At 39.6% G+C, this 25957-nt stretch overlaps 1 protein-coding gene across 1 annotated transcript in view; it reads right to left on the bottom strand.

Moving 5' to 3' along the window:
* The window catches only part of PGGT1B (protein geranylgeranyltransferase type I subunit beta), a 37277-nt gene extending 11342 nt beyond the window's left edge, over positions 1–25935 (bottom strand). Inside the window, 5 exon segments of the mRNA XM_058043618.1 lie at positions 5072–5204; positions 6550–6701; positions 12694–12761; positions 20741–20859; positions 25671–25935. Coding sequence (XP_057899601.1) covers positions 5072–5204; positions 6550–6701; positions 12694–12761; positions 20741–20859; positions 25671–25804 — 606 coding nt within the window. The 5' untranslated portion in view covers positions 25805–25935.
* Between the last annotated feature and the right edge of the window lie 22 nt (positions 25936–25957).

Genomic DNA, 25957 nt, shown 5'->3' with positions numbered 1-25957 from the left:
CTGACATTGAGAAGAAAAAAGTAAACAGAAGAAGACACAGAGGCTACACTAAAACTGTATTCCTAGTTTTGAATTGTTGCTGAAAGCTGAAGCAACTGAAAATACTAATATCTGATACATACACTTCAAGCTGCAGCTTGATTTCTCAGGTTTGAACCAGTAAATTTTAGTAATCTCTATGAACTTCTGAATGTTAAAGCACACAGTGTGAACTCTTCCTTTTTCACTGCCTTTTGAGAATGCAATACAAATGTGCCACCACACTCCACAGATGCATTAATTGCTAAGAAAAGGCAAGCTGATTAGCAAAGCTATGCTGGCAAAGCTAATTAACTCTACAAACAGAAATTTTAAGAGGAGGTGGTTTGCTTTATGTATGACAAAGTAATTAGCTCTGGAGAAAAGCTGTTAAGTGTGCATCCCAGACACTACTACATTGTGCTGTACAATTAGCTTTAAACTCTAACAGACAATAGCTGACCCTCGGCAAACTGACACCTATTTATTTACAGACAGCAGCGGGTCTCTGGGGACTTGTGCGCCTTAAAGAGCTAGGGAATACTTTCATTTCTTGGTCCTTTTGAAAAGATTCCAGAAATTGTATGCAAAAGGAGCTCTTGATTACTGCAACATGACAACTGTATAATTAAATACTATCCTCAGGAAATGTGTAAATGCAGTTTGGTAAAATCTTCACTGCAAAGTCTACAAGTTTTACAACCAGTTTAACTATATCAACAGACCAATACGAGCACATTTGAAGAAGACTATACTAGAAGAAGCAGCTGATATTTTTAAAGCTTCTTGCAAAATCTCTATTAAAAAAAAAAAAGCAGTGTTGCAAAGAACAGTGTTGTAGTGTGTTCATTACGTTCATTTAATTCCTCCCTCATTTTATGTATCTGCTCCCCCCCATGTTGTGTAAAATGGTTCTGCCCTCCTCAGTTTTCCCGCCACAGCCCTGCCAGTTCTATTGTCAATCTGTTAGGTTATATAATTCCTCCTCCCCTTTTTTTCCCTTATATGTATGCTTTTTCTCCTCCCTGGGCCAAGTCAATCACCCCCCACTCCACCTAGCATTCCAGAAGCTTCTCCTCTTTGGGGGTTGTGGTTGGCTGTGGTCCCGGGGCCCCTCCCTTACCTGGTACCTATTGGGCTCTCCCCTATGTCATTTGTGTTAAGCTCATCCTCTCTTCTCCCCCCATTGGTCTTCTGCAAACCCCTCCCGGGTCCACTCCTTCCCTTTAAGACCCTTAAGCACGCTTTGTTCTTGGTCATTCGCTGGGACATCGTGGGCTTTCCAATAAACCAGTTTAGCCCCCCTCCAGCGAGTGTCCAGCTCCTTCCTTCTCGTCGTTAGCAGCGATCCAGTCCGCAGCCAGCACAGCCCGAGGCCTTACGATGCTGAGGGGTGCTGGCAGGTTATGCAGCTGGGTGTCGGCCTTAACCTCAGCTAGCCGGACTCTGACCTTCTCTGCTCTAGAAGGCCACATACACGCCGCTAAAGGACAATGTTATTGAGCCTCTGTAAGTCATTCAAAATCTCAGCATCTTAGTATTTGTTGTGTTTTGATGAGTGATATATCGAAGTTTTGAATGCAAAAGACTAAGAGTCAATCTACGCTGCTAAAAATTGTGTGTTGAAATCTGACAATTCCACTGACAATAAAACTGGCCTGGAATTATTTTTGTGATCAGCATTGTATAAACACCTTTTTAGTCGAACTACAACAAGAAGGCTATCTATTCTATATGAAGATTCAATTATTTTTAACATTTTAAACATGGTTTATGTTCCAATCTCCTGCTGTTTTTGAAAGGCCTAACTAAACAAATGCACTCCATCATTCAGCCGTATTGAATTGTATGTCACAATCCTTACACCGCATCACTAAAGGTAACAAATTCTAAAGCTTATTACAAACAGTACTGCAGTCAACCAGTTACATTACTCTCAATCCAGATGAGTTGTACTTCACATGGATGGCAATTTGAAAAACGGAAGGAAGTTCTGTTAACTGTCATGTGCTTCATCTAGGTGCACACGAGTGACATACAATAGTAAAGCAAAACCACACCCTTCTGTAAAAGCAGTTTGGTACGGAGCAATGAAATCCCTTTTTGTCTACAACTAAAGAAAGTGACAGAATGAGGTGACATTGTGGCATTGTGACAGCAAAATAGGAATAAGCACTTACAATAAAGCCTATAGTTATTAATTGTATAGTTAATTACACAAGGAGCAACAAATGAAAAAACCTCAAAGAGAATTTACTTTTAATTGTTCCATTTTATAGGTTAGTTTTAGCACCATCTACAAAATGTTAATGAGAAAAATCAAGCTAACATTCTTGGATGCCACATTTCACAGTCGTTGTGTTTATGTATGACATACACTTTAAGAAATACCTGGCTCGTGTGATAGGTAATTAAACTGAAATACATCTCCAGGAAAGCGGTGGAAAGAGATGAATGAATGAAAGGAAAGAACAACTACTGCTGTGAAATGATCTTCACAATGGGCTGCTCCCTGAATGTCTGAGACTTCTTCAGACACATTTGCAGCTCTAAAGCAGGATGCAAAGGCTTTGTGTCTTTTCTCAGAATTGCCAGACACCTTGCAACTGAATTAATTCACACAAATACTGGTTGGCCAAGCAGTGAAAACCCAGCAAACACAGAACTAGTGTACATGTGCATGCCAACTCTTCAGTGAATTCACAGCATAGAAGTGGTTTAAAGAAGTCCCACTGAACACAGTGTAGAGTTAACCTAATTCACAGTAAACCTGGACAAAAATACAGCGTGTCTTGCTGGACATTTGTACATGCTAGAATGACTGTTCCCTAAAGAGCACTGCTTATTGGATCTCTCTAAGTTACTCATTAAGCTAGCCAGGAAAAGACACAATCTTTGTGATAAGCCACAGTGTCTTCTGAACTTTGACCATGGCAAGACTTAGTTCTACTTTACTAGTGAACTGAAGTATTAGTAGGAGGCCTTTCAAGATGTCTTGCCATGGTAAGGCCTCAATTATTAGAGGTTTCTTTAATGCATCTCTTGTTCCAATAGGAACATAATGACTGGAATTTGCAGGTCCAACAATTAATGCTAAGCTCTAGAAGCAAAGTTTAAATTTGGTTCAAGATCACACTACACAATAAATCTCCAGTACCACTTCAAAGCTCTAAACTTTCAAAAAATCTCCACTTGTCTGCTCTGTTATGGCCTCATCTGATGCTGTCTGTTTTGTCTTAGAAATAAACAGTTGCTTCTCCCTCTATTTTTTCAGTGCTGCCTGTTACATTATGTATCTCTGTCACACTCCAGTTAACAATCTCATTTCCAGAATAAAGACTCCTAGTGTATGAAATACTCCTTTTACACAAGCTGATTCATACCTTCCACAGTTCAACTCAACTTTCTTTTTCCCCTTCCTAGTTCCACCATTTCCTTTGGGATCAAAACTGCACTCAGATGTTCACAACTAACAGACAATGTGATGTACAGAACTACAACGAGGATTTTGCTCTTGGGTTTTGTTTTCTATTCTTTTTTAACACTTGATTCTCCTATTGTAACTCTGCTAAGCTATTTTACTAAAGACTGATCTCAGCAAACATTAAGGTCCAGAAATGGTCAGAGGATGAAGAATGTTCCCTGCCTAACTGGTAAGAGCAAGCACTCTGCCTAAGCTCCTCTCTCAGACTGAAAGCAGAATGGATAAATCATAGTCCTTGGATGAAATCCACTGAAAGGACTCAGCAGGAATATTCTCATGCTGAGAACTCATGCTAACTAAGGGGAGCTACCAGCTATGGGAGAAGGGCTCTTATGGGAAGCAGGGGAGGAAGATTCTAGGATTGTATAGCAATCCCCTTATCATGGACTGTTTTCTGGGGAATGCAGGGGTAAGCATAACTTACTATGGGATGGCTAGGGAAAGGGCCAATGGTAAGAAACAGAAATATCAAAGCAGACTGGAGAAGAACAAGGGGAAACAGAGGGGAAAATGGGATAAAAGGTGCTACTAGGATGTGAACAGACTGCAGGTCCATATCCTTGTATGACTGAGCCCTGGCCTTGATCATCTCTGTCTGTCCAGGACTATGGCAGTGCGCCAGAAAACTTCTTGAGGTGTACAGTAAGAAATACTAAGACGTCCAAATACCTGCTTTAAAAATAAACAACAAATAAAAAACAACTAGGTCTGAAGCAAGAGATTTTAAAGTCTTTTTTTAAACTTGTTTCTCACATAAATTGTAAAATCTTGCTGCTGACAGCAACTACTGAAAATAGTCATTTACAACAGAAGCTGTGTGTCATCATAAATTTGAGTCTTCTTTGTGGACCACAAGAATTTAACCTGTGTTTACTCACACTAAGGGAACTGCAGTTTTCAAGCTTGCTCAGCTTCCTTAAAAAATTGTATTTCTTTCTTTGAAAATGTAACTCAATTAAATGAATGAAACAACATGAAAAAAAATGGAAATCTCCTTTACTCCAATAGAATATAAAGACAATTTGCACAGACACAGAAAAAAATGTGTACGTACTCATGAATACATTTTTTCATTCCAAGTATCGAATAAATAAATTATGAAGTGCATGACTGGAAACACTTCAGGATGAACTCATGTCAATTATTAGTTTATTTGAATCTGTGTATCTTTTAAAAAGCAATACTATAGCTCAATCAAAGATGAGGATTTTATTGGTACGCTTTTCCAAAGTGCTTTCTGCACTTTTTCTAAACACAAACATCACACCTTAGTTTTCAAAAACTTGCTTTTAACTACTTAATTATTTTAAATAAAGAGGCTTTTTAATACAGTTTGCAGCAAACAAACACACCAAATAAAATTATCTTGCTAGCACACATATTTTAATGAAAATACAAATACAAAAAGCCAATGTACTTTGTAATTCTCAACTCGCTAGAGCAGGAAGAAAAAATAAAGAAATTACTGTAATACAGTTTGGACAGATATTTTTGTAAGCCACAGTTAGTTAAGAAAAAAAGCTTAAAGCTTGAAAGTATAGGAAGAAGAAACATTTTGTGAACACTCACCATACTTCTTCTAATGTAGTCTATTGCTTTCTTCATATCCATGCCTGACCAGTTATCGAGCATGTAGCAGATGCAGGAAGCACAGTACACAAACCTCATATCATTTTCACTTCCCTCCAGCACTGCACAGAAACTGAAAGAAACATTTCTGTCTTTAAACACTGTTTTGCCTGTTACACCAGAAAATATGAAATGCGGTTCAAAGAATTGCACGGTGTTTTCTCTAAAGATTAGTTTATAGTAGTCTCATAAATATAACCCAAAGCTACACTAGATTTTCTTTTTAGAAGATGTGATTCTAAACCAAAGAAAATGCATAGAACTCTAAACACTTAGGAACCTGAGTAACTATTTCCAGGACCATAATGATACTGGTGCTTATTTATTCCAAGATGTTTATACTTACAGTCTTTAACCTATTACAGTATATACAGATACATGACTTACCATTTTACCTCTTTTAGGCAGAATTCTTTGACTTCCTAGGAATCCTAATAGCTCACAAGGCTTTCTTTCCTTACTGCAACTTGAGGACCAGTTTCCCAGGTATGTATAAAGGCAATTGCTCGTACTACTATTTCTAATACAAATGGTGAATCAGTTTTTAATTAGTTACTGTTACAATTGCACCAAACTCTACTAATATTTAAAAATTTTTGACCAGGGCAGTAACCATCCCCCTGTACTGGGCACTGGTGAGGCCACACCTCGAGATCTGAGTTCTGTTTTGGCCCCTCAAGACAAGGAAGTCCATTGAGGTGCTAGAGTGTGTCCAGGGAAGGGCAGTGGAGCTGGGAAGGGTTTGGAGCACAAATCTGATGAGGAGCAGCTGAATGAGCCACAGAGAAAAAAACACCGAGAGGACAACTTATCACTCAACTATCTGGAAGGTGGCAAGTTGGGAGTTGGTCTCCTCTCCCATGTGGGACAGAGGAAATGGCTTCAAGTTGTACCAGGTGAGGTTTAGATTAGGTATTAGAAAAAATTTCCTCATCAGAAGGGCTGTCTAGCACCGGAACAGGCTGCCCAGGGAAATGGTGGAGTCCCCATCCCTGAAGGTATTTCAAAGACATGTAGATGTGGCACTTAAGGACATGGTTTAGTGCTGGACTTGGCAGCGCTGGGTTCAAGAGTTGGACTTCATGATCTCAAAGGTCTTTTACAACCTAAATGCTTCCATGATATACAAAACTAGGTAAATGGTTGAATTACCTGTGATAATAAATAAACCTTTAATTGTTTCTTCTAGGACTTGCTGCTTGGCAAGCCTCCATTTGGTTTGAAGGGCCAGTTAGTACCCTCTGATGACTTAACCATTTCCAAGAAGTCAGCACATGTTCTATGACTTATGTTACTCCTAATCAAACTATTTTTCTAATAGAACAAAAAGATTATAGCTACTTCTATAAAGAACATGTCTCTTACATTCCATTCCACATGTGGATGGTGGGAGTTGCAGCATATAAAGCATCTTTTACCTTCCATCCTCCAGCTGGAGAGCTCTCAGTCCTGCCAGTATGGCATCTTTATTTACTCGACTTAAATCATCTCCAAGAATAACCAGACATGATAGTCCTGTGTAAGTCATTGCTATGTGCCCACTGTCATAGGGATGAGATATACCTGGACCCTAAAAAGGGAGAAAAAAATAGAAATTTTGAAACATCGCAAGAGCTTACACTACAGTAAATATTTTTTTTTAAGGTAAGAGGTAAAATAATTACTTTTCCCTTTACTCATTATGGTTAAACTGAAGGTATCCTGCTCAGCTTTCCTCACCAAACTCTGCTCAGCTTTCCTTATCAAACTAAGTTACTGCATAACTCTGCTGCTCTTGTAAACACTTGGTCAGAAAAAAGCTTTGACAAGAACTCCATTTGAGGAACAATTAAGGAAAAAAGGGGATGTCTTCACCTATACCTAAGTTTGTCCTGACACACCACTGGGCATTAGCTTCCTGGCAGCTGGGTAAGCACTCTTAAACAGCTTAACTCTGGAGGTCCCTCAGCAGAGATTTTACAACATCATGATCTACAAGGAGAAAGCAGTGTGAGAGATTATTAGTAATCTCTCTGTCAACTGAAGCAATACCAAATTAGCCACTTACCTACTTTGATCTCTATTTTAAAATAATAATTAGAGTTCAAATACAGTATTTATATACCAAATAGCCACAGAAACATAGAATATCCTGAGTTGGAAAGGACTCACAAGGATCACTGAGTGTCAACTGAGAAGCAAAATCATAGTTAAAGGCTGCTCAGCCTTTAACTCAGTCCCATAATACAACTCATAGAAATGGGAAAGGGATTGATACAGCTATGCTAAAACTACTGTTTTTCTTTATGGTATTTTAAGGGCCCATCCTGGACTGTACTACTTCATGAAAACAGAAGCCACATGCAACAAGATGACTGTGGATACCTGGAATGGTTCAGTTTGGAGCAACTGGAAGATAACTATTTTAAACACATAAAGTTATTTCAATACTGAGTATTAGAGATAGATTTTTAAATGATATTTTACTAGCATTATTGCCTAATCAGCTGCAATTCTTATTTTGCAATTAATCCTAAAAACACAAGGAAAAAGCAGTATAAAACCAAGTTTAATGTTATGTTATGTGTAATTGGTATTTTTCAGGCAAGTCATGCTTATTTCCAAAGCCAAAAGGCTTTTCTTCTAGTAAGAAACTGGGAGAGAAATTGTTATTACCCACTAGACAGCAAGAGACTGCTTTCACACAAGGGAACCAGAGACAATTGGGAAAGGGAGGCAGAAAACAGGGTGAATTGGGTTCAGCAGCACTGAAAAAGCTATGTAACAGAGGAGAACAGGAGTGTATGTGCTGAGAGCTGCACCTCCTCTCCCTTTCTTCCAGTCCTGGACCCTCTCTTGAGGAGGCATCACAAATTTCAACAGCTCCTACTCCCATCCCTGCCTCCTACCCTACACATTAAATACACATATAGGGCACATTAAATTGCTTTTGTTAAGTGGTCTCTATTGACCTCAGCTAATGCACTGGTGCAGAGTATGCTCCGAGAAGACAACAAAGGGAGTATGGCCAGGGTCTGTTCTCCATGCACTTTACCTTTTGTGAGAATTAGTCTGTAGGTCCCACAGGAAATAGATTTACTTGGATCTCAGAGATGGAGTAAACAGTTCTGTTCTGTTGGTATTACCATCATGTTCCTCACAATCTCAGCCTTTTTTAAAAGAATTAACACTTAAAAGATTTAAGCTGGGGGAAGCTTTCAAACATCTAAACTTGGCTCAGTGATGTGACAGTGTTCCTTACTATATCAATTAAAACAGCTATTAAAACATAACTCATGGCCACCAAAAATTCCCAGTGACCACCGCAGAGCCAAGAAACTCTCTCTTCTGCAGAAGCATGGGCAAGATCTCTTCAAACACTAGTAAAGAATGCTACTAAACATGCAATAGCACTGGCACAGTCCCACTTTCAAGACAGGGTTCCTTCACCCAGGTGCCAATCCACACACGGTGCTAAGTGGTTTTGACACATTTGCACAGAGGTGTGGGCTGAGTGCTAAGTCCACCAAGCCAACACACCTGGTTACAGCCAAGAAGCATAATTATACTTTCAAAATACGTAAGTATGTAGTTCTTGTATTTATGAAGATTCCTCAATGCAGGGAAGAATGATGCGCAGAATGCCACAATATCAGAAGGCTAATTAATTACTTTATTATAGTATAGTATACTATAACTATTTTACACTGTATTACACTAACAAGAACTATAGTAAACTGAAGAAACTCATGACTGTCTGCTGACCAGACAGTCAACACAGCTTGACTGATAGGCTAATTAACACAAACAGTGTCCACCAGAATCCAATCAAGCAATCCCTTTAGGTAAATAATCTTCCAACACATTCCACAAGTCCAAAAACACAGGAACAGCTAATGAGATAAGAATTGTTTTGGTAATTCTTTTCTCTGCTTTTCAGCATTCAGAGGGCATGTGAATACCACATGTAGTTACCTGATTTCAAAATAAATGCCTACTCAATAGCTATTTGACAATCTATCTTTTGCATGCTTTGATGTATTTCACAACACGTTTTGCAGGTGTTCAGTTGGTAGAGGTCTTCACTTGGACATGGGTAGCCTCAGCTTTAGAGGCATCTTTTTCATGTTCTTAAGTTCATTGAAAGTATAAGATTTTAGCTGTTGCCAAATAATTAGTGGCTAAATTCAAGGTGTCTCTGCTTCTGTAATCTCTTTAATAGTTTCAAAACTATTCTGCAAGAATTGTTGTTAAGTTTCTCACTTCGTGGAACCACAAAATGGCCTGGGCTGGAAGGGACCTCAAGGTCATCTAGCTGCAACTCCCCTGCCATGGACAGACACTTTTCAGTAGACCATGTTTCACAGGACCCCTTAAAATATACAGAGATTCCTGCTTAAAATAAAAAAAATATTAATACAGAGATATTTTGACCCAGGCTTACCTGGGTCTTTATAGTACTTATTTTTATCTTACATTTACTTTTATATTCTATTTATTGTTATCTTTTCTGTGATTCACTCTGCAAAATATTTATAACTATTCATCTTTCACCAGTATCAGTGTTGCAGCCTTGAGAAAATAACAATGTTGTGTCAGGAACACAAAAGATGTACTTCTTCCCCCCAAGAGAAAGGACATGTTAATTACCACAATCTTACATAAAAGTTGCAGCTATTGAAAACAAAATTCTGATTCACAATGCTTTCAACATACTAAAATTTAATCACAACACTTTGAAAATACTGAAAAGACCTAGGTTACCTGAAACTTTGAGGAGGCTGTTTAGCCCTAAATTAAAAAGCTAGTTTAAACTGCAGTAACAGCAAATCTGAGACACTTCAAAATCTGGGGCCATTTCAGTATAAAATTATTTTCTAATTCTAAAAGCAATCATGTTTTGAATTTGAAGCTAGAGGAGTCACTCCTAGCATTCATTCACAGTTAAGACTGCTACAGTTCATGAGGGCTATGTTGTGAGTTGGTGAAGTGGATATGGTTTTGTTTCACTTTTGCTTTTGTCCCAAAAAGATGCAAAGACACTGCTGTCAAACACCTCAAAGGCAACAGCTAAAACACCACAACTCCCAAATCAAACTCAAATAACCTGCTCTTCAGAGATTTAGTAAAGCTGGATATTCTAACATAACCTTCATTTTTTTCTATTAGTTTGAAGGGCCCCTACTGACTGAATAGATTTGGCTATCGCTTTCTTAAGAGCTCAAGAATGAAATCACTGTAGTGGCATGTAATAGATAGCAAATGTCCATGCAAATCCAAAATGCTTACAGACTTTTTCAGAAAGTATTTTTTATGGCAGACTTAATAGAACACTTTTAAATAATGAAAAAGGAAAAATGACTTGACCATAAACACATCCCAGAGTCATGGCAGTGAATTTCTAACTCTTTTTTTTCTGAATTATTTCAGGACATTTCAGGCAACAGTGCTGGAAATGCTTTAAACCTTTATCTGCCAATAAATCAAACAGATGCAATCCTTCAAATGCAGACACAATGAAGAAAGTACTGCAATGCTTGAATAAAAACCTCATCCATGTGCAAACAATTTTCTAGAGATAGTGACCTTGTAGCTAATTTCTACAAGTAACTTGATTCCACCCCTTTATCTCATATGTACAGTGGCCAACACATTCTAAGACACCAGTGGACAGCAACATATTTCCAGTAAAGACAATATTTCAGTATGAAGCATTTACTATTGGAAGGCGAGAATTAAATTAAAACACCAGAAAGTGCTGGGAGGAGAAAACAATGCTCTGCCAATCTTACAGACTTTTTGTCTTCATGGCCCTTTACAAGATCTCAGAACTATGTCCAGAATAAACTCTTCTAGCTTCATACACTGTGGAGGATTTGAAAAAGGCTTCCAAAAGTATGCACTATTACTACTATTTAAAATACTACACTGTACAGCTGCTAAAAGTATGACACAACTGGAAAAGGAAAGTAGAGGCCAGTGTGCAGGAAGGACAAAAGAAGTACAGTAGTTCTGTCCTGTGTTTGAGAGTGAATCAAATTGTACTGAAAAGTGGATGAAAAAATCTGTGAAAGCACTAAACTAGCCTCTGCTAACCTCATTTCTGTCTTTTATTAAAAGAGTTTTCTTTTCACATGGAAGAACTCTCTTGAACTGGGCTTCAAAGCATTTGCTCTCATTGTCCTGACAAACAGGGATGAACAGACGTGCTTAAGTCTGGGTGGGTATCAGGTGCAGTCAAATATGAATGATTCAACACAGGAAGAGAAATACCAGTTGCAGACACTCACTTTGGAAGAAACAGCCAGGCCCAGTCTATTAATACAAGACTCCCTGGCTGGTGTCACTGCCAAGATTTTAGGTGGTTTTTTGACAGTGGGATGGCCTACATGGCACCAGACACACTGGCAGCATCAGATGGGATTCACTTTTCTCAAAGGACCTGGACAGGCTCCAGAAGTGGGGGGTCATGAGAAGCTCATGAGATTTAACAAGACCACATGCAAGGTGCTACACCCAGGTCAGGACAACCCCAGACTGGGAGGGTACAGACTGGGAGAGGAAGAGAAGTCATGGAGAGCAAAGGGCTTGGGGGTGCTGGTGGCTGAGAGGCTGGACATGACCTGGCCCTGGGCAGCCACGGCCCAGAGAGCCAAACGTGCCCTGGGCTGCGTGGGCAGCAGGGCAGGGAGGGGATTCTGCTCTCCTCTGGCGAGACCCCATGTGGAATGCTGTGTCCAGGCCTGGGGTCTTCAGCACAGGGAGCACAGGAACCTGTTGGGACACATTCAGAGGAGACCACTAAGTTCATTAGAGGGCTGAGGCACCTCTCCTATAAAAAAAGGCTATGATAGTTGGGATTTGTCAGCCTGGAAAAGAGGAGGCTTTGAGGTGACTTAATTGTGGCCTTCCAGATCCTGAAAGAACCCTACAAGAACGATGGAGAGAGACTTTTTTTTTTTTACCAAAGCATGCAGTGACAGGACAAGGAGAATGGCTTCAAAATGAAAGAAGGAAGAAATTCTTAACTGTGAGGGTGCTGAGGCATTGGAACAAATTGTCCAGAGCTGTGGAATCCCCATCCCTGGAAGCATCCAAGGCCAGGCTGAATGAGATGCTGAGCAATCTGTCTAGTGTACGGTGTCCCTGCCTGCAGCAAGAGGATAGGAGCTAGATGATCTGAAGGGCCCTTTCCAGCCTGAACCTTTCTGTGATAGCAAAGAACAGCATGTTCTGCACCACTTAATTAGGGCTATTCTGGCCAGCTTCTCTAACTCATGACAATTCTTCAGCTAGATAAGTTTTCCTTTGTTAGGAGAAGACAGAGAAAGAAGAGACTGCTCTGAGATAAGCCATAATTTGTGTGTCAGTTTCTTCACTGCTGTGAGAATTTAAGTTCTAGGTATCATTTTAGAATGTTTCTTACACACGTTTCTTAAAAGTTCTGCAAACATTTCAGTATTAACAGTACAAAATTCCCTGCTGTCCAGACATTCTGTAATTATGCAGTTAATATCATAGAAATGACATAAGATAATTTATTGCCTAATTGAAAACATTTCACATACACATTCTTAACTGACCTTGGAGGGATTGAATGGCATCCCTAAATATGAAGAACCTCTGAATCCACAGCGATTCATATTTGATCCTGGAAAAGATTAAAACAATACTCAACTAATTTGTTTTGTTGAAACATTTATTATAAACTGTAATTATCTAATGAGATCAAGACCCGTTAGTTCAACACTATTCACAGGCTTAATAAAGTGTGCATGTGTCTCTCATTTCCCAACCTTAGTTTGGTATCTCTCTCATTAACAAAAAAAAAATAAAGAAAATCACAAGCAAACTTAACTTACTTATTGCTGTAGTGACAAAACACAAAACATCAGATTTTTAATGTTTTTTTTTTAATTTGGTGGAAGTACAGTTTGTGTCACCACAGACTTGTCTTCCATGCTCACAAGAAAAAAAGAGAAAAGGACTGCTCCCCTGGGAAAATGGCCAGAGTTAACATATTTTTTTTGTTCCTGTCTGGATTCTTGCCTGGTAATACCATCTGTTCTCAAGCAGAACTGTTTCAAGATACTTCACAACACGTTCAAGGATAAACAATTCGCAGTTTTAAGCATATTGTAGCTATCAAACATTTCTGTCAGTGATACAGTGTAATTTGTTTCAAACGCGTCACAATACCTGAGCATGTGGCACAAAGAACCATGAACCAAATGCTGTCAAGAGTTTAAGTACAGCTTTGCAGGACTCAGACTTGCTTTTGCATGGCAAAACCTCAGTTTACTGGTCAATGTCTGAAACTAAAAACCTAATGAATGCCACAGTCAAACAGCAGCTAGTTGTTCTTAAATACTATTGACCTCTTTTAAGTTATTCAGCCTTTAAGCTAAAAATCCTCATGGATATTAGAGGAAATTGCCTCAGAATAAATAAGAATGAATAGTTATAAGGCTGAAAGCTCTAAGCAACATCACTATGCAATGTGGCCTACAAGCTCTGGTATAATTTAGCAGCATATTACCTTCTAATTCTAAACACACTCTGTTTATATGCAAAATTTAAACTAGAAAGGTTTTGTTAGCTTAAGAATTTCTACTTGGCCTGAAGTACGCAAGGTGCTCTGCCAGACAAGTCTTTGGAGCTAACTGACATAGAGTGAAACACCTGCAATTCTCCACTTCCTCCACAGCTCAGTCAAAAGTACTTCTTAGTGATTCTACACGTGTAACAAAAGCAACTTCAGCCTGCTTAAAAGCTGGTGTGCCATAGTCTGATCCACACAGAGAAAACAAAAAGACAAAAATAATATCTGTTTCATTTTATTATAATATAAACATTCTTAGCAGAGAACATTTGTCTATTCACTTGCAGAGTCAAAAACTTGCATTTTATGTCACCTCAGCCTCTGGAAAGCATAAAAAATTAAATGAGTCTTAAAGACTAATCTAAGGTCCCAAAGAACACTGCCCAAAAAAGCATCACAATTTCAAAAATTCCACAATGTGAACAAATCAGTAAGAGAAGACCTAGAATTCTTGCCTAGTAAGTTCCAGATTTCCTAGGTGACATCGTGGGAGGGGGGAAAAATCACATTCACGTTCATTTTCAGTAAAAATGAACCTGTGTCTTAAATGCTTAAGCAAACTAGAACCCTCACTTTGAAATGATACTGGTAGGGAAACCCTTTACCTAGAAAAGAGATATTATGCTACTAACACAGCTATTCTGGCCTACTGCAAAGGACACATGCTACAATTAAGACAGCACTCCAACTGAACCAGAACTCAGCTGACAGCGGCTAGATGGAACGATTCATCCCAGAAATACCAATCCCCATCACTGGCCTTTTGGAGTGTAGCTTATAATTCATTATCAAGGTAGAAATGGCAGCATAAAACCCAAGCTTGTGTGCTGTTACTGGGTCAGCCTGATCCCCTTCTGAGTTCACAGATGCTATACAAATAGATTAAAAATAAAGTACATTAATGAAATCATGATGCATTACTCCCTTTAGATGTTCAATTTTCATGTAGTATTTCAAAACCGTTCTTCTACTACTGTACTTTTATCAACTAGAAAACCGCATTCACAATTTTAAAATTGGGATTTTTAACTGAATTGCTAAGAATATAAAAATCTATTTTGACACTTTTTGTCAGTACTTCTCATCTCCCACTCCAAACTTCATACACCGGCTCCTAGGAAAAAGAGAAGACCAGTATGCCATTTTAGGAAAACTTGAGGGCAAACTTTGCAGGGAATTTGATCATCTCCTCACTTAAATGCATTAATGTGCTTGCAATAGATGCTTCCTAGACCTTCCTAGACTATTATAAGGGAGTTGCTAAATCTCTAGTCACAGCACATGAAGTAAAAAATAGAGTTTTGAGTTGATAAAGGAAGCATTAAAACAGGAAGTGAAAACAGCTTGTTTTTAACCACATGACTCTGGAACACTGATGTAGCGTCTCAAAATGGTTTTTTAGCATCCTGTGAGCATACTAGTTGAAAATCAAGTGAAAACCAAAGGCAAGTTACAGGAAATTACTGTCTTTCAGTTCATGAAAGAAACTTTACATCTTTACAAGTGAAATTTCATCTTCTGTAAAGTTGGCTTTACTATTTTATTGCAATTTACTTGTACTTCTTGTTTTATGTAATAGCTTAGTATTGCTAATCAAACTCTTCACTTTCCTGAACCAAAAATGGGCTGTCAGAATCAGAAACAGAATTAAAAACGAACTAGAAACAAATTAAAAGGCCGTGATCGCAGCCCATGTCCCTTTTGGGGAAAAGCTGCTGGAGTGGCCAGTCCAGCTGCAGCACAGTTTGCTGCGCCCCGTCCCCGCTGCAGCTGAGAAATGGTTCCTCCTGGTGTTCACTTCCACCACCAGCCTCGCTCAGCCACCTCCTCCTACAGGAGCTTAAGACAGAGCAAAAAGTAACAAGTGCTTCATAAACTGCTGTGTGACCAATTGTGGTGGTTTGAAAAAACACACCTGGAAAAACGTTTCACATTTGGCAACTGAAGAAAATGGACCCTTTTCCAAAACCAAGAGACTCCAATGCCTAAATCAAGAGCTGAAACTTTCCTGTGAAGAAAAAGATGTTACTTATGTGTCCTTAAACCAGAAAGTCCTTAAGATATGTAAAAGAGCTTAAAGTGATGACCACAGACAACTTATCCTGTGAGCTCTTTTTTTACAGACAGGGAATTTTTGTTATTTATATTTTATGGAATTTGTTATTTATACTGCATGGAAAAATTGATAAACTTTTACCACTAATTTTTAACATTCAGATTATCCATACATTCCTCTGGCTGCAAGACTAGTCTCCCTTTGCTAACTACAGGAGTTTACACACATTACTAAAATAGTATATTTAAAAAATCACAGCTTTAATCATTCTTCAGTCCATACATCCAGATAAAAGTAAGCATAAGCTCTTCTCACTGAACTAGAGCTTGTAATTGTCCCTGTAAATCGAAGCACTAGAGGATGTCACTAAATGCAAAGTTCCATTCTCTAAAATGCCCATTATACATCTAGATAAACACTTCAAATGCAGCCATAAAAGCAAGTCGTGCTGGAAGAAAATTTGCATTTTTGCTCAAGAAACTCATGATCAGAAAGCTCACATGTATTGATGATTTCAAAAAAGTCAATGTCATTTTATACATTTTTTTCAGTACTGCCACATAAGAAGAAAGAATCATTCATACAAATCTGAATTTAGACTTTGATAGAAGTAAGTTTTAGGTGTGTCATTTATCATACTGGTTTTCAGTGTAGTATCCATGGGTCCTGGGGATTCAGACCAATAAATAACATATGTTTTGTTATTCCTTTTGGTTCCATTTTTTTAGTACAGCAAAGCTAGTGAAGCATCCAGCTGTCAAAAAGTACAATTTTCTTCCTTCTCCCATAATGGGCTGGCACTGGCACTCCCAATCAACACAGTTCACCAATGCAACACAAAGCTAACCTTCTGTGAGATAAATAAATGCATGTTTTTCTGCCACTGCAGCAAGCTCTCAAGCAGGGTCAAACAAATGCCACTGTTCCTATGGGGGAGGATGGTGGATGAATATGGCCAAGCAGTGTGCTTCCACTGTGTAATTAGATTACTTGAGTACAAAGTTCTGTACTCACTCTCTTTTAAAAGTGCTGAACTAGCCCTGAATGTGACTTGCAAGAAACTGGAATATATCTTTCTTAAATTGTATGAGTTGCACTTTAGTTAGTTAAAATAAACTTGAAATAGCTCTGTCAAGGAGCTGCACTATGAGAGGAAAAACAGTAAAACACTGACATGATGTTAAGAACAAGCAACTAGCTAAAAGAGGGTGCTTTGTCAACCCTTTCCCAATTTCACTAACACTTCAAAAAGTAGCGTTTTAATCTAACAATGTATCATTTCGGCAAGGCTTGTAAAAGAACATTACCCTCCACAAAATTAAAAAAGAAAAAAGCACTTTCTAAGATTTCAACTTCTTTCTAAGAAGAAACATAGTTAGGTCTTCTTGCAGCAACCACACAAAGAAAACAAAACCACAGTAGCTATGCACCTAAGTAAAGCATTCACTAAAAGGGAAGGAAAGGTAACAATGGCCAAAATCAAAGATAAAGCCGATAAAGCCAAACTATTTAGCATGAGTTACAGAAGACGGGGATCTTTCAAACAAGCAGAAGGCAGCAGTAAGTGGAAGCATTCAGCTAAGTATGTGTTTCTGTGTGAGGCTCAGTTTGCACATGCGATGTGTTGCCATTCCCTCCTAATTAGAAGTGGTATTGAGCCAGCTTCTGGAAGAGTTGAGCTAAATTTATGGTACCAAAAAGACATTTTCTCTTTGAATCACAGCTACAATAAACCCACAGAAGAATATAGTCTATCCTGACAGATTCTAATCTTCAACTTCCTCAAGTGCATTTTGATTAGGCTGACAGAACATATGTTTGCCTTCTTACTCAGTAGATCCATATCTCAACATTAGTGTGCTTTAGTTTCAAAACTACAAACCTCTGAAGTGAAGCTGTCATTAGCCATCAGACATACTACATACCAGTAAATGCAAACATGTCACTTAAGGCTATCACAGGATATTGCGAGACTTTATCTAAGAAGCGCTCTAAACCACCAAATTCTGAATTTTCTAGCAGGTTCTGTAACACTGCTGTAGTGGGTTGACTCCAACCAGCAGCTGAGCAAGAAAACAGAGAGATGAAGAGAAGACTCAGAGAGTGAGACAGAGACAGTTTGATAGGTGAAGCAGAAGTTGTGGGTGCACAGCAAAGCAAAGTAGGAATTCAGAACCATGAATATTGCCCTCTTTCTCCTTCTCTTACCAAGTTTTTAATTTTTTTTTTTTTTTCTGAAAATGATGCTAGATGCTATGGAGTGTCCCTCTGGATGGTCCTGAGGTCAGCCTGGGTCAGCTGTCCCCTGCAGTATCTGCCATTGGAAAAAGGAGTGCAGAGGAGGCAAAAAGAACTAGCCCTGACTAGCACTGCTCAGCAATAGCTGAAAGACTAAAACACTCTTTCTAGCCCAGCAGTGCACCCACTATAACAGTTATTGATAAAAACAAACAGATACTAAGTTTGTGGAGCACCAACTACTCTGTCTCCCATCCACTGGAAAGAAGACTCTAAGACAGCAGTAGTTCTCAAAATAATATGAATTTACCCTCTTAAAAAATGCTTTAAATAAAAATCAAGTTAAGTGCTGTGCATAAAGAAACCTTTTGTGGGACAAACATGAAAAGCAAAGAAATTTATTTTCTAATAAGAATTACAGGAATTCTCTTTTTGACTGATACCAAATTTTAGAAATTCAACCACTGATGCAATTTTTATAAATCAATATTCCAGGGAAAGAGACATTTATCAGAATGCATGAAAAAAAAAAAAAGCTGCAATAGAATGGTTCTTTAAAAGTAAAACATTGTGCTTTCTTGGTTTTGGATTTCTTTTTTTTTTTAGATCCGGACAGATTCCAATCCATCAAGCTAGGAATCTCCTCTTTAACTAGAAATGCACAAGCACTTTGAAACCAAAAACTTCAGTGCTGTAGCCTACCACAGTTTAGCCACTTCTCCAAAGAGGCCGAAAGAGGGAGCAGGAGCTCTGCTGCTGGGAGGCTGCCAATTAGCAAGCCTTGCACCCACTCAGGATTATAAACCAGAGCCGATACATTTTACTGGAAGTAGACATTACCAGAGTGTAGGTGTTCTTCTTCACATTTAGTCATTCAGTATCTAGCCTGCTGCTATCAGCATCATTTACATTTTGCACTTTCTATTGCACGTTTTGTCCAACAGAAAAAGGAAAAACAAATGACGCTGAAGTTTCAGCGGTCAAGTGACCAGATAAGAGCAGTGTTATTACCAAAAGCATAGGAAGAACAAGAGTTATTACAGTATGATACAAAAACACAGAACTGAAGGGCAGCTTGTTCTTCTAGTGAAAAGCAGATTTATTACTTGGAAAGCACAGAGCGCACTGCCAAAAGTGCCCTCCCCAAAACTCCTCTCAGTTTTGAGGGGATGATTGCTAGAAAAAGAAGGAGCACATCTCTGCCAAACTGTCAGCCTGCACGTCTGCACATTTATATTTTTACTGCCCTCCCTAGGAGGCTCCAGACAATGGCAATATTCTAAACACTGACCAGGTAGAATCCCCAGAGAATTACTGCACACTATCAAAGACAAACAACCAAACAGAAATGCCTGTTCTAATCTCTCCTCTTGCAAACTTCCCTCTTCTTTTGGAATTAAATCCTGAAGACTGGTATAAAAGTCACAAAGTGAGCAACTCCTAGAAACAAAGCATGTACACTGGGGAAAGATTTCTTAACAGTAAGGCACAGGAACCTTCTAATCATTAAAAAACTTCGTAGGATTTTTTATATAATCCAAATTCCTATTTTTCAAAAATCAATCCTGGAAGGCAATACGAGAAACAACAAATCCATCAAAACTAGTTCCTGTGGTGGATCGGATGGTTTCTAAATCTCCAGAGTAAGAAAAAGGATTTTTTTTATTACTGTAAAAAGAAAGCATAAGCAGTCCTGACTTCCATATGCTTATTTCATAAAACTAATTTTAGAGACCTAATTTGTTGTATTTAGAGACCCTATTTGTTGTATATAATTAGAATAAATAACAGAAGGAAACACTGAATTTTCTGCCTATATCCATCCAAAATACATGGATGGATGGATGAATGATTTCACAGACATGCAACTGGAGAGACCAGCAGCCTGGAGCCATGCCCACAGCAGCATTTAACACGCCAGCCCCTTCTGTCACAGAGCAGCGGTGCCGCACCTCCGTGTCCCTCCCTCCTTGCCAGCCCTCACAGCGCTGACAGCCATTTCCCTGGGCGGCCGCGCAAAAACCTGCCAACAACAACGAGCCCACAGGAACAGCACCTCCCGAACCCCTGTCCAACCAGCCAGGAAAGGGACATTCCTGCGAGTTCTCTTGCCAGCTTTTCTGCTATGCACCTGCCATTCTGAGCACAGCTGGGATTCAGCAGCAGCATCATTCCTTCTCAAAACCTAGGGTAAATTCAACCTTCACAGATCTAAGGAACATCAGGCAGGGACTGCGTTATTCCTTTTTCCTTCTTACTCTAACACCTCCAAATCTCCAAAAGCAGTTGTAAAAAACCACACCTATGCTCACAGCTCCTGGCATTGAAGTGGAAGTCAATATAATCACTATTACACTTGTAATACTTTTAAAACAAATGGATTTCTTTTAGAAGCAGGTGAAAAGCAGGTGAAACATTCCTCTGAAATATCTAAAGGTGTATATATATATATATATATATATATATATATATATATATATATATAAAAATAACTTTATTATACTATTTTATACTGGCTGATCTTGAAATTAATTTCAGCTTTTTCTAGCTTTATTACTTGTGAGGGATCTATACCCAAGATCTGCTAAACATCACTACCTGAAATTATCAGGACTGTACTTCAGGAAGGTCAACCTTGTATTTTATAAAAACAAGAGTCATCCACTATTCCCCAAGTAAAAAGCAAAAGTAAAAATGTTAATATCAATTAAAAAAAAACTAAAAACTCACTCACTGTCTTCTGTGGGAAGGACCTGCAGGGAATAAATCCATTCTATTATATCATCTTTGTTCACCACATCTAAGGAATCCAACATATCCAGACCAGAGAGTGCGAAAAATGCAATTGTCAACCTAAAAGAAAAAGATAAGACTTACACTTCCCACCATAAATATCACGGGGAAATTAACAAACGGTTGCAGCAACAGACACATCTATGAATTCCCAGCCTTTGATAGTGGTGCAACACAGAGCCTAGCTTAGAATACATGAAAGTCATCTACTGGACAAAATAATGTTCTTTGTATTGAAAACATTTCTCTGCCTCATCAAGGTTTTTCACATAAGCTGTCCCTCCTTTTATATAACAATGATATGTCAATTAAAAATATATGTAAGGGGCTGTTTACCCAAAAGAAAACCCCAACAAAACAACCCACTAAGAAGTAAACTAGGTTATGATATTAACATGATATTAACATATGGATCACTAGTTCTCTGTGAAGAATTCTTACATGAACAATTCCCTAAACATGCATTAGGCAGATATGGAAGGTAACCCTGAACTATAGTAAGCTGCCTCTTATTGTGTCTCAAACCCAATTTCAGATGTCAATGTCAAACAGCAAAGCCTACTTGGTAAGCAAACAATGCATAAATAGGCATATAGAATGAATTAACATCTAGAGGTACTTATTTCTGGTCCCTGGGTGTAAAGCAGCCTAGATGACTACCTCACTTAAACATCTAAAATTAAGCAATGTCACATTCAAGTATCCCACAGAGCAGTGGAGTAGCTAGCATGCTGAATGTCCTTCTTTCCTACAACTTGTTTTCTTCCATGAATGTGTGCTATCATACCTGCTAATTAACACCTTCTTTACTGGGCTTGTTTTAACTCAAACCATTGCAGCCACCGGTGGCATGGCCCTCCAGCAGTGCATTACTCACTCTGACAGAGCGCCAAAGCAACAGCACTGGGTTAGGAACTTGGGAGCACTCACTGTGAGAGAAAACGCTCTTGTAATGGTACCTTGGATGTTCTGACTCACTGAAATTAGCTGGATGTTTATTTTGCCACCCACACTTGCCTGACCCTTCTAGAAATTCTTGCTCTCCATACACCAGATAAGCTGATGGATTGTGAAACAACTGCTACACATGCAGAAACCAAAATTCAGTATGCAAAGGAAAGCCAACAGTTAATACCAACTTTCCTTACAAGATTAAGCTGTAATTCGTATTTACCTCACAAACTGGTGAGCCACCTTGGCCAGAGGTTGGCACCTCTGAGGAGACAGATGTGGACAGGAGCCGCCACAGCCACTTAATGTCTGCATGAGGTTCTGCATCAGAACCACAAACAGTAAGACCATGTGAGTCAGCCCAAAGCACACATGCAAAGGAATTATTCTAATTAAAACACAGCAGCCAAATGGCAACGCAGCAGATGTTAATCTCAATACAGTGGCACAACCTCCTAAGGTGACATTCCTACCAGCAGGCTAGTAAAATATGTATATTTACTGTCATTATTTCAAATAAATTTTGAGTAGAGAAAGCCAGAAAAAGTATGTTGCACACAAAAGTATTCTATGTAGAACAAGAGTATATTTTAACCCTTCTGATGACTAAGAAATTGTTTTTCAAAGTGTAAAATGAACACTTCAAGGCTTATATCAACTTTTCCCATTGATCAGATTTCTGTTTAACCCAGAATTTGACCCTGGGTAATAAATAGCTAACAACAACAACAAAAAAATCACTACTTTTATTTTAAAAAAACAAGGAATTTACTGTTCAGCTACAATAAACTATTTCTTTGAAACACTGCCTGTATGTTCTGATTTTCATGAACACTGACAATCTTTTACTAGAGCTATTAAAAATACATTTTCACTCCATCTTACCCAGCTAAGTTACTTCCAATGAGGCACAAACATGCCAACATCCACACTATAAACTGCTGCAAAGTACAAAACCACAAGGCTATACATACAGCACAGACAGCAAATCTCATCTACAGTTGAAAATGCATGTGTCAGATATATCAACTTAGAAAGTAGTTTTCAGTATAGTTAGGGTTCAGCTCATTTATTCAGAGTTGACTGTCTGTCTCCAGCTTTACTAAAGAACAGCCTGTAGTGTGATGGAATTTATTTATGGTAGGCAAGTGTGTCTGGCAGCACTGGTCATACACAGGTTGCAATACAGCTGTTTAGGTACTGCATCTTCTCTCCATACGCTATCCTCCCTCACAGAAAATTAACACACATATGCAAAAGCAACTCTTAGCAGCACCTCAGGTGACAGACACATGCCAAGAAGTGTAAAACTTTATCTATAGCCATTTCCAGAGGATGGCCACCAGGACACTTTGGATGCCCAATTCAGACCCCTCTGTCTTCAAGCAAGGACAAAGACTACAGTTTTACAGAAGAATTCAGAAAGCATTGGAAGTGACAAATTTGAGAAACTGATTGTGCTACAAAGAGCACTGGGAAGTACCAGAATCTTAAAGACTTCAGAGACCAGAAAGTTGCATTTTCCTGCAAAACCTCACAGTGCTGACAATCAACGTGTATGAAACACCATCAATCAGAATGTTTAAAAACTACTCTTGTGGCAGCTACCGTTGCATGTGAGTAACTACAGATAAAAATAATTGCAAAGGGTTTTGAGGCAAGAAGTTGAGTAGAGAACATGAAATGAATTTTCTTTAATCTCCGTTATTGTTTGACAATCGACAGCTTAAGCTGGAATGCACCATCACAGTGAGGAAAATTCCTCTACCATCCTTGTCTGGTGACAACAAACACAGTTTTCTACTGCAGTGCAGTGAAAAAAAAATCTGACAAATTACTTTATTTATTTATTTAACACATCTCTCTTTAATTTAGTTGAGTTTTAGTTGAGTTTCAAAATAGAACAACTCCAATTCAGGGACAGGGGAAATATAAATAAAAGGGTAACAGCATTTCTTTCTGCAGCTGAATCAGCTCCAGAGGTTTGCTGAACTCAGTGACCTTGAACCTGGCAAGAAGGGAAACTTAATACCCTTGAAATCAAGCTGGAAATTATGCATTTGTGGTTCAATCTCCCAATTAGAATCTGTCAACAGACAGGCGTGCAGCCCTGCAGAACATGTCTACATTGTCAAGGGCCTCTGGAGATCATTGGTCCCACTTTTAGAACACAGGGCCTCAGAGGAGATGACCCAGGATCCTGAGAAGCCACATCCTCAAAGGTGATTCCATCACTTCAATAGGCAAGCTTTTTACGGTTAACTCTTCTAACAGTGAAGGACATTTCTTCTACAGCCACACAATTCTCCCCCAGGTACCTCATTCCCACAGCCTCCTGCCCTGGCACCATGATCCCTTGCCAACAGCACACCTCCATCTTTCTTTGGAAGTAGCTTCCCACCCAAGGAAGACTGTGATTAGATCCCTCCTTGTCTAGGCTGAAGACATCCCATTTCTTTAACTCTTTTCAAATGTCAGTGGGGCTAAGGTAAGCTATTTGTGTTATTGCTCGGGTACATCTGCATGCTGTGGTCATTTTAAGGCCTATACACAGTTAGGCATAGGATGCCTAGACTTCCCCTTGCTGTCACCTACAATAAATGAGAAAGCAGACTGAAACACCAACTAATTTTTAATGAATAAATGATCTACAGCTCTGCAATCAAAATTTCACAAAATTACAGAATAGCTGGGGTTGGAAAGCACCTCTGGAGATCATCTCATACAACCCCCTTCTCCTAATGCAGGTTTACCCAGAGCAGTTTTTACAGGATTGTGTCCAGGCAGGTTTTGAATATCTCCAGGAAAAAAACTCCACAAACTCCCTGGGCAGTCTGTTTCAGTGATCAGCCTGATGCTGTTACCCTCCTTCAGTATGAGGAAGTTTTTCTCCACGGAGATGGACCTTCCTGTGTTTCTGTCTGCTGCCTTTGCCCTGTCACAGGGATCACTTAGAGAGTCTGGCCCCATGCTCTCAGCACCCATCCTTTAACATACTTGAACACATTGGTAAGACCCTCTCTCAGCCATCCCTTTTTGAGGCTGAACAGGTCCAGTTCACCCAACCTTTCCTCACAGGACAGATGCTCCAGTCCCTTAACCATCTTCTAAGCCTTCTGCTGGCCCTTCTCCAGTAGTTCCACTTCTAACTTTTCAATATAAAGTTACATTATTTCACACACAGCTCAGCACTACCTGTTCTAGTCCTTACATGTTTATGCCAGGTGTTTGTGCTGTCAACCAAAATAAAGCAGGATGACCTGATCAAAGCCATGGAGCTTGCTGCACAGACATTATAAAGTGGAAAAGAATTTTACTATTTTATTGGCTGAATAAGATTATCAAACCATCTACTTGTCTCCAATATTTTACCAAGTGCAGCTTGATAATCACATTACAGTATTCTTATACTTCCGATGTAAGGATATCAAATAAAGACATTCTGAAGCCATTAAAGGAACAAATGCTGCTCCATTCAAAGTGAGGAACGTATTTCACTAGTATTTTCTCTCTTATACTAGGTAATGAAGACTTAAAAATATTTGTTACATGAAGAGGAGTCTTCTGCGTGCCGAAGCTTAGGTGATTTATTTTAAAATGGCTTCCAGGGTAGATTAAGAGAGTGAAGCACTAGATTTAAAACAGATTAGAAGGATCAACAAGTCTTCCCTCGTGGATGTCAAGCAGTTTACGCGAGCGGTGACTACACCCCTACACTAACACGTATTTTTTGGGAGCCGTCTGCTGGTGGGCAGATTTATAGGGATGTTTTTCCTCCCGGCCGGGGGACACGGCAGCGCTCTGGGAGAGGCTCCCCGGCACCGCGACCGCCCGGCGGGAGGGGAGCGCGGCCGGGCCGGGCCGGGCCGGGCCGGGCGGGGGGCGCCGGGCGGACACGGCGGCGCCCGTCCCGCTGCTACCTGCTGGTCTCCAGGGACGAGTAGCGCTCGGGCAGGATCTGCAGGCACCGCTGGAAGAAGCGCACGTGCCGCTCCCGCAGGAAGTCCAGCCGCTCCGGCTCCCCCGGGCACGGCGCCGCCGCCGCCATCTCCATCTCGCCGCTGCTGCCCGCGCCCGGCGCGCCCGGATCGCGTCAGCCGCGGCGCCCGCCCCGGGGCGGGGAAACGGAAGGGGGAAGCAGGGGGAAAGGGAAGGGGAAGGGAAAGGAAGGACAGGGGGGAAAGGGAACGGGGGAACGGGAAGGGGA

Source organism: Melospiza georgiana, chromosome Z (genome assembly GCF_028018845.1).
Source record: "Melospiza georgiana isolate bMelGeo1 chromosome Z, bMelGeo1.pri, whole genome shotgun sequence".
Classification (NCBI taxonomy): Eukaryota; Metazoa; Chordata; class Aves; order Passeriformes; family Passerellidae; genus Melospiza; species Melospiza georgiana.
Note: the sequence above shows the minus strand (reverse complement) of the source record. Positions and strands in the feature narration are given on the sequence as shown.